This window comes from Mauremys reevesii, linkage group 4 (genome assembly GCF_016161935.1).
Source record: "Mauremys reevesii isolate NIE-2019 linkage group 4, ASM1616193v1, whole genome shotgun sequence".
Lineage (NCBI taxonomy): Eukaryota > Metazoa > Chordata > Testudines > Geoemydidae > Mauremys > Mauremys reevesii.
In genome coordinates this window covers 86,719,851-86,729,707 of record NC_052626.1, presented here as the reverse complement: position 1 = coordinate 86,729,707, position 9,857 = coordinate 86,719,851, and the positions used below count along the sequence as shown (strand labels likewise).

General features: G+C 54.1%; 1 protein-coding gene across 1 annotated transcript; it reads left to right on the top strand.

Moving 5' to 3' along the window:
• The first annotated feature begins 345 nt into the window (after window positions 1-345).
• LOC120403954 (maestro heat-like repeat-containing protein family member 7) lies at window positions 346-3,573 on the top strand. Its single transcript, XM_039535979.1, has 5 exons — window positions 346-420; window positions 1,242-1,343; window positions 1,614-1,716; window positions 2,158-2,217; window positions 3,208-3,573. The coding sequence occupies exons 1-5, from the start codon at window positions 346-348 to the stop codon at window positions 3,390-3,392; spliced, it is 525 nt and encodes a 174-aa protein (XP_039391913.1). The 3' UTR covers window positions 3,393-3,573.
• Window positions 3,574-9,857: the final 6,284 nt, after the last annotated feature.

Here is a 9,857-nt window from a genome sequence, read left to right as displayed (position 1 = left end):
CTGTGAGAGCCCAGGGGCAGTCTCACCCCAGCTTACTGCCTCCCTGGCCAAGAAGTTACCAGGCCAGCCCTCAGCTGGTGGAAATCTGCATCTCTATTGCCTTCAATGGCGCTATGCCCATGAGACTCTGGCCCCAGCTGTGGCTGTATGGCTGGGGGTGAGTTACCAATACCTGCAGGGCAGACATCTCTGGCACAGTGTGCGCTTGCCCGCTGGATGAGAATGACTGTCACAGTGTCTCCTCCTCCCTATATCATCTCTTGCAGGTGACCAGCAAGCTCCAGGTGCTCTCCATCACCCTTTTAAAGACCTGCTGGAGCTTGTAAGGGGGCCCAACCGAGGCAGATGAAGGAGCATGTGCTCCAGAGCCTGGTCCCACTGCTCCTCCTTGTGCATGATGAGCGCCCCAACGTGTCCCAGGTGAGGCCACGAATTGGAGTCTGCGCCTGAGATAGTTACAGAGCGACCATTTGTTTGGGGGCAACATGTGACACCCCCTTTAAAGGGTCTGGCCGGTAGAGGGCAGGTGCTCAGAGCTGTGACAATCAGGCACTCAAAATCACTTGAATGTTGAGTCCAGTAGTGCCATGACCATGGCACCCCACCCAACTGCAGATTCTTCTGCATCCTCTGAGCTCAACACCCCCTGCAGCCAGGCTGAGAGATTGGGTGGGGCGAGTGGTCGCCTCACCACTCCTACAGCCACTGGCCTCCGCACACTCCCTGGCTGTGCTGGTGGGAAGAGCACAACCCTGGCCATATCCCTACCAGGAGCAGGGCTACTCAGCCTCCAGATGGTGCACAGGACCCAATGTGCCCTTAGCCAAGCGGCCCGACAGCCCGTACTAGCCATGACATGCCCAAGCCCCTCCCCATGCCTCTGCACATGCTAGTGCTCATGGCCCCATCAGTTGGGACACAAATGCCACCAGCACTAATGAATTCTCCCCATGAGGTGGGGAACTGAGTGGCAGCCTCAAAATTATTGAACCCCCATGGGCATTAGGCACCTAAATCCCTTTGCAGCCTGGGCCTAAGCAACTTGCCTGAGTTCCTGCACAGAGAGCTGGGAATTGAGTCAGGTCTCCAGCCATTGCCTTAGCCACACCGCCGCCTTCCGTGAGCAGCCAGGGCAGGGAAGCTGCTCAGCACGCACGGCCTCCCTGGCCTCCGGTAACTAGGCTAGTGGCTTCCAGCTCCCATAACTGTGTCCGGCCTGCCCCGGCCCTCTTGTTTTGCAGGTGTGTTGGGACACCCTCAGCAGTGCCGCCCAATTCCTGAGGTGGCACCAGCTCAGTGGCCTCATCCAGCACAAGGAAACCTGGCGAAGCTGTGACTGCCTGGTGAGGGAGCCCTCTGGCCATTCACTGCACAGCCCTCGCTGGCAGAAGTGGAGGAATCAGTGGATAGGGCACCCCCAATTGCCTGGCTCTGTGCCCACACTGAGCCCCAGCCCCGGGACCACACCAGGCCCGGGGTGTGGTCCCGCTGCGGGGTCCTCCCACCACAGGGAGGAGGGGGAAAAACAGGACGTGCGCTCCACACACCTGCAAGCTGGCCTGTGGGACGGAAAGGCCTTTAATAATCTTGTGCTCCTTTGTTCTGGCTCCTAGGTGATCCACTACAAGGAGAGAGCTGATGACTTCCTGGGCCAGACCATGGCCTTCCTGCAGAACCCACAGACTCCAGTTAGGGAAGCAGCCATCAGGTTCCTAGGTAACCACAGAGCAGAGGGGTCCCTTTAGCAGAGGGGTTGGATCTGGTCCCAGGCTCTCCTCAGTCCCTGCCAGCAGCGAGAAGTGATCCCTGGGCTCCTGATTCCCTAATGAAGGCGAAGGGGTGTCAGAAACCCACAGGAGCAAGCTCACCCCAAACTGCCCTGATCGGCTGATGGGACCCTACTAAGCCCACTGCTCCTCATGCAGTCCCCATTCTCCGCCCCACCCCACCATGGGCTCTGGTAGTGGACCTTCAAGGCGCTGTGCTCTCCTTTGGCAACCAGCCCTGTAGCCATCTCTGGGGACTCGCCTTTCCCTGGGGATTCAGGAGCGTGTCCTGGCCAGTGAGGGGCGGGGAAAGCCGCGGTGCTTGGAGGGTGACAGGCTTTAACACCCTTGCTGGGGACGCGGGGATGTGATGAGCTGTTTGTGTGTGTAGGGCTCACTGCCCGGAAGCTGGACCAGGGGAGCCAGGACAAGCTGGACGCCATCTGCGACAGTGAGTGGTCCCGCTTTGAGTACTGAGCACTAGGGGGATGAACGGCCCAGGGCTGCAGGGTGGGTTCAATCTCCGACGCCAGCAACGTGGTCACAGGCGAGAGCCTCAAGGGGATGCAAAATGTCAATCCCCAACCCCCTGATCAGCTGTCCCCTCACCCTGTCGTGTCTGCTGGTTGGCATGTGCCCAGGCACTTAGTCCTGACCTCAGAGCTGTGGCCTGGTAGATCCCCAAACTGGGCCTGAGCTGGCTGGCCTTCTCAGATGATTGCCCCCCACAAACACAGCCAAAGTGGGGTGCTGCCTCCCTTGCACTCACTAGCCCAGTGTTTGGAGCAGTCACCTCCACGTGGGACACCTGGGGTCAAGCCACTGCTCCACATGCGGCTGCAGGGACGTCCGGTCACCTCCCTCCCTGCTGCGTGTCCTGGGAATCACAGGGCAGAGCAGCATCTCCACCCCATTTTTTCGGGAAACGGGAAGGGTGGGTGACATAGCTCAGCCTCCTCACTCCCAGAGCAGATTCACAGCTGGGCCTCCCAACCGAGCTAGAGAATGGCTGAGCTCCTCCTCGGCATTTCCTGGAGGGCAGCAGAGCACCTGAAGTTAGGCGGCGCCTAACAATGCCCAAGCCCCTTTGTGACTCTCCTCTCTAGGCCTAAGTGCCCATCTATGCATTGGGGGGGAAGGGGGAGGGTAAATACAGGCAGGGATGAGGCTCTCAGATACTGCAGGGAGGAGGCAGTCCTAGAAATAGTGAGTGAATGGGGTTCATTGGGACTTCTTGCCTGTGTCTGGAGGCTCCCCCAGCTGTGGAGGGCGGCGGGGATGTTTAGTGAGGGTTGCTGGTTGTTCCCGCTAGTCCCCTGCCTCCTGCCACCTGGCCTGCTGCCTCCTTGTTGTGGGCCGAGAGGTACAGAGCTGGCTTGGCCTGCCGGGGCTCTCCAGAGTGCCATGGCTCTGACCTCCATTTCCTTCCTTTCAATCTTAGACCTCAAAGGCTTGCAGCAGGACAGCAAGTCCTCAGTCCGATGCCTGGCTTCTCAGACCATCTTCATCCTGGAGGCCTTCAAGAACCAGCCTCCAGCCTGCTGCAGCCTATGGACATTGGTCCATAGGATAAGAACAATGTGCACTGCGGAGAGCCAGCTCATTGAAGCTGCCCAGCTGCCCTAGGTCTGGGAAAAGCCAGCCTCCCTTCTCTGGGGGCTTGGTGCATCAGAGCCCACCTGGAGCAAGGTGGAACACATGGCTTCTTCCCAACTGGCTGCCTGCCCTGCCCAGCCATGTGAGTAGTTAACTGCTCGATAGCTTTCATCATCATGTACTTTTGGACAGGTTTCCATGCACCGTGTTGCATTTACGCCCTGCCCTCCGTCCCCATTTCCAGTCGTGGTACGTTTTGATGCCACGGCCATTTTGAAAATTTATTTTGTATTATTTTTCTGTGTTTGGCCGGGGAAGGTTGTGTGCTTGTGTTTTGACATATTTAGAGAAAAAGTACGAATGAGTAGAAAGAGAGGCTGTAAAGGGTTTGCAGTCCCCAGGCCCCACCGTCCGTCCATCTGGGTGGGAGACCACACCCTTGCTATGATACTTCCGGTACGGTGGTTCAGGGAAAATTAGCTCAGTGTTAATGGCTCTAGCCTGCAGTCAGGCCAAGTAACGGTAGAGAGTCTGTTTGCCCGGGCCCTCAATCAGGCAGGGCGTCAGTCGAGAAGGGGATCTGGCCTACAGTCAGGCAGGCAGAGCAGCAGGAGGTCCATTTGCCTGGCCCTTGATCAGGTAGGGCAGCAGTCAAGTAGGGGGCTCTGGCCTACAGTCCGCAAAGCTGTCGCAGTCTAGGGGAGGTTAGCTCTCTGGTGGGAATGTCAGGACAACCATCTGGCATCTGGATTCAGGTGGGTGCCAGACCAATTCAGGCCTTCTGACAACCAGGGGGGAGGCTGCCACTCCTGACGTTGAGGTGGTAGGGGCAGAGGAACTCAGGTCCTCCCATTCCACTGCATCCCAGCCCAGGACCCTAACAGCAGTGGAGTTGTCCGCCACTGGGTCAGCGGGGAAAGTCCAGCCGCCACACGCTGGCTGGCTTGTAGTCAATAACACAGCCAAACCTAATTCTGCTTCCCTTGGCTCCATCCGACACACCCATTCCGTGTACATGGGTTCCAGGGTTGTTGTTCGCTTCGCTGGGATAGACAGCTAGTGGCAGCCCCCCCAGCTCCTCGGAGATCCTGGCATCTGGCAGCTTTGTCAGCACCTCTGGGTCTCTGTCAGGAGAGCGGTCTCCGTTAGGTCTGGGCTCACGCAACGGGAAGAGACGCCCTGCTCCTCAGGCAGCCCTCCCGACTGAGCTGGAGGACCAGCCTTTATAGTTCCGCTTCCTGTCCCACCCTCTGCTTCCAGCGGGGAGGCCATGCAAGTCCCCGTTCTACCCACCAGGGGGGCGTTCACGGATCCCTCCCTGTCTGTCAGGACAGGAGACTATGCCATCTCGCTACAGAGGCCTTAAAGAAAAGGAGTTTTAAAAAAAGAAAGATTGCTTAGGCTTAGAGGAAAAAAGGAAAGAAAGGTTATCTTAAATAGAAGAAAGAGGGGAAACTAGAGAAAGCAACAAGAGAGAGGAGTTTGTAAGAACGTGGTAAAAGGTTATTTTTGTTGGGACTAAAAAATTATAAGAGTAAAAAAAATTGAACTCAATTTAAAAAACCAAAGGCTAATTAAATAGAATAGGAAATATAAAGGAAGGTTGAGAAGGTCGGGTGAAAGAACTCACCTGGCAGAATAATCATCAACCGAGCAGCACAGCTTCCGCTGCAAACTCTGCTCTCCCATTCTTGCATCAGTAGCAAATTTCTCCATGTTGTCGGTGCTGGGCTCCACTGAAAGCTACAGAAGGAAACCATTTCCGCCTTTTATCAGCCATCTTGAACCGAACAGCTCTCCCACGCTTCATGCCATTTTTCCAGGATTACCCATGCAGGCACCATAGCGCGGCAAGTATGTAGCCCACTCAGATCTCTGCTGCAGTCTTGACCATTGTAAATGCCTCACGATTATCCAGCAGTATGTGAAGTTTCTGCAAAATGGGCGAGGAAGCGACGACAGAGCGACATTGTACTGATGAGGACATGGACACCTCTGTTCCTAGAAGCACGCATGCAGCGATTGGGAGATCATGGTGGTGTTGGGCCAGGTTCATGCCGTGGAACGCCAATTTTGGGCCCAGGAAACAAGCACAGACTGGTGGGACCACATAGTTTTGCAGATCTGGGATGATTCCCAGTGGCTGCGTAACTTTCGTGATGCGAGGGCCACTTTCAGGGAACTTTGTGACTTGCTGTTCCCTGCCCTGAAGCACAGACAGCAAAATGAGAGCAGCCTCACAGTTGAGAAGTGCGTACATAGCACTGTGGAAGCTTGCAATGCCCAACAGCTCCCAGTCAGTCAGGAATCAGGCTGGAGTGGGCAAATCTACCATAGGGGCTGCTGTGCTGCAAGTAGCCAATGCAATCATTGACCAGTTGCTATCAAGGGTAGTGACTTTGGAAAATGTGCAGACCATTGTGGATGGCTTTAATGCGCTGGGGTTCCCTAACTGCAGTGGGGCGATAGACAGAACGCATATCCCTATCTTGGCCCCGGCACACCGGGGCGGCCAATATGTAAACTGTAAGGGGTACGTTTCCATGGTGCTGCAAGCACTGGTGGATCACAAAGGACATTTCACTGACATCAAGGTGAGATGGCCGGAAAGTGCATGACACTCGCAACTTCAGGAACTCTGGTCTGTTGGAACAGCTGCAGGAAGGGACTTACTTCCCAGACAAGAAAATTACTGTTGGGGATGTGGAAATGCCTATAGTTATCCTGGGGACCCAGCCTACCCTTAATGCCATGGCTCATGAAGTCGCACACAGGCACCCTGACAGTAGTAAGGAGCAGTTCAACTATAGGCTAAGCAAATGCAGGATGGTGGTCGAATGTGCTTTTGGACGTTTGAAAGAGCGCTGGCGCAGTTTACTGACTTGGTTAGATCTCAGCACAACCAATACTCCAATTGTAATTGCTGCTTGTTGTGTGCTCCACAATATCTGTGAGAGTAAGGGGGAGACGTTTATGGCGGAATGGGAGGTTGAGGCAACTTGCCTGGTGGCCAATTTCGCACAGCCAGAGAACAAGGCGATTAGAAGAGTGCAGCAGGGTGTGCTGTGCATCAGAGAAGCTTTGAAAGACAGTTTCATGATTGGCCAGGGTACAGTGTGACACTTGTGTTTGTTTATCTTGAAGTTACCCGCCCCCTATATATATGAAAGGAAATAAAGTCACAATTGTTTAAAAACCATTCTTTAGTATTCATTGCACAACACATGGAGAGAAATCAGAAGGTAAATGGGGGGAGGAGGGGTTGGGTTATGGGGGTGGAGAAGAAGGGAAGGAGAAGTCCAGAAACCAAATCAAAAGTTCACATATGCCAACTTTCTGCTGCTTGGGTGAGCCTCTGGGGTTGAGTGTGTGAGTCCTTAGACCTCCCCGTCGTGTTCTTGGGCGGCTGGGTGAGGAGGCTATGGAACTTGGGGAGGAGGGAGGGCAGTTATACAGGGGCAGCAGCGGCAATCTGTGATCTTTCTGCCTTTCCTGCATTAGATCCACCATACAGGGCAGCATGTCAGTTTGCTCCCCCATGAGCTCGACCATAGTGTCCTGCCTGCTCTCATCGCGCGCCCTCCTCTCTTCGTGTTCCTGTAATGCATTACGTGACTGCAATTGTTTACCACCACGCATTCAGCGGGCCCTATCCGCGCTGGAGGACTGCATGAGCTCGGCGAATATGTCGTCCCGAGTTCCTTTTTTCTGCCTTCTAATCTGGACCAGCCTCTTGGATGGAGTAGATTGGGGCTGCGTTGAAACATTTGCACCTGCAGGAGGAGAAAAAGGAAGAGTAGTATTTTAAAAGATACATTTCAGAGAACAAAGGACACACTGTTTCTCAGTGAAACAGGCAATTCATAGTACACAGCACATCACACACAGCTGGGCAACAGAATTCAGCTTGCAGCCAGCCATGGTAAGCCCTAGGGGCACACGGGTTCTGTTTCTTCCGCATTCATTTCAATACTTTCAAACTGCTGGGCCCCTTTCTCATAGCAAGCAATGCCTGTTAGGTTTGCAGTATAAAAGGAGGTCCTGCAGGCTCTCTGGGATGATTGCTTCACACAACACACACACACAGACTCGCACTTCACCGCGTGGTCTGATGAGGCTCTGAGCAGGATGAGCCCTTTAAACTAAACGCAAACAGCCCAACGTGGCTGTGTTTTACCCACCCCCACCCCGCCACCGCATGGCTCCGATCAGGCTCACTCGCCAGAAGTACCTTCTCCAGGATCATGGAAGTGGGGTGGGGGCTATTGGCTCCTGCATTAAGAATAGTTCCTGGCTAGGATGAAAATGGATTCCCACTTACCGCCTGTGCACTGTCCTCCTCCTCCTCCTCTTCGTCCTCCAATAACTCATCCTCCTCGCCTCCGCTCAACTTCCTCCTTGGAGATATCCACGGACAGTGGTGGGGTAGTGGTGTCGTCACCCCATAACTGCATGCAGCTCACGGTAGAAGCGGCATGTATGCGGCTGTGACCCACAGCGCCCATTTGCCTCCCTGGCATTTTGGTACGCTTGCCTGAGCTCCCTGATTTTTGTACAACACTGCTCTGTGTCCCTGGAGTAGCCTCTTTCCGTCATGGCCCTGGAGACTTTAGCGCACGATTTATGCTTCTTTCTTTTTAACGTAGTTCTGCCATAACAGATTTTTCTCCCCAACATTCGATGAAATCCAGTACCTCCCATTCGACCATTCTGGAGCTCATCTGCGAATCCGGGACTGCGTGGTCTCTTGTGATGGTGCTCTCTGCATGATTGCCTATGATAGTGGACTGTGCTGCTGGTCACCTGTGCTGCTGGTGACCAAACAGGAAATGAAATTCAAAAGTTCCTGGGGCTTTTCCTGCCCACCTGGCTAGTGCATCAGAGTTGAGAGTGTTGTCCACAGCAGTCACAAGGAAACATTCTGGGATACTTCCCGGAAGCCAATAACTTCGAATTGCATCCACACTACTTTTAATCCGGGATTGCGATCTCGATTTAAGCGCTACTCTACTTGCCGAGGTGGAGTACAGAAATTGGATTAAAGAGCCCTTTAAATCGAAGAAACCAGTTTGGTCATGTGGAAGGAATGATTTTTTTTTCTCCAAATTAACTCGGCTAATTCCAAAATAAATGAGTAGTGTAGACCAGGCTTGAGAGAGGGAGAGTATAGAAAACAGCAAGAGATCGTTTTTGGTTAGTGAGAGAAGGACAGTATAGAAAGCTGCAGGGAGGGGACACGGGGGAAGAGAGAACTTACCCTTGTGGCTGCCTCTGGGAAAAGAGGCTCACAGCCGCCAGCATGGTTATCTCCGCCTCTCGGGCGGACCAATCAGAAACTGTTCTACAGCTGCGTCATAGAATTAATTTCTCTGAACCAAACCTATCAATCCAAGATTTTTAAACAATAGCCCTCTCCCTCCCCTCCCCTCACTACCCACCCCCTTTAAATGCCTTATTCTTATCTAAAAAAACAGGCCCAAAGCATCTTTCCTGAGATGAGAGAGAGAGATGTGGTGTATGGAGATAGATAGATAGATAGATAGATAGATAGATAGCCCTATTGGCTTTACGCCCTTTTACATTTTATGTGATTTTTCTCTAATCTCAGCTCCTTGAACTTTTTCATGGTCCAAAGCGAACAACAACCCTGGAACCCATGCACACATGGAATTGGCGTGTAGGAAGGAGCCCAGGGAAGCTGAACTGGGTTCAGATGTGTTATTGACTACAAGCCAGCCAGCGTGTTATGGTTGGACTTTCCCTGCTGACCCAGTGGCGGACCACTCCACCGCTGTTAGGGCCCTGAGCTGGGACGCAGTGGAACGAGAGGGCCTGGGTTCCTCTAACCCTACCACCCCAACGTCAGGAGCGGCAGCCTCCCCACCTGGTTGTCAGGAGGCCTGAATTGGTCTGGCACCCGCCTGAACTGGATGCCAGACGGTTGTGCTGACTCTCCCACCAGAGAGCTAACCTCTCCTGGACTGTGACAGCTCTGCTGGACTGTAGGCCAGAGCCCCTACTTGACTGCTGCCCTACCCTGATCAAGGGCCAGGCAAATGGACCTCCTGCTGCTCTGCCTGCCTGACTGTAGGCCAGAGCCCTTTCTGATTGACGCCTGCCCTGATTGAGGGCCCCGGCAAACAGACTTCTACCGCTACTTGGTCTGACTGCAGGCTAGAGCCATTAACACTGAGCTAATTGTCCCTGAACCAAGGTACCCCGAAGTATCGAGCGAGGGGCATGGTCAAAGGGGCTGACGGCGCCAGAAATGGGGATGGGGTGGAAACCTGCCAAAACTGTATGGTGATGAAAGCTATCAAATGGTTAACTACTTGTAACGGGCCGGTGTGGCTCCTCCTCCCTGGGAGGGTTGAGCCCCGACACCGGAAGGGGCGGGGCTACAGAACAGTGAGCTCGCCTCAGAGGGTCAGGCGGCGACCCAGAAGTATAAAAGCCGCCATCCGAGCTCAGTCAGAGCCCAGGCACCGCTGGGAG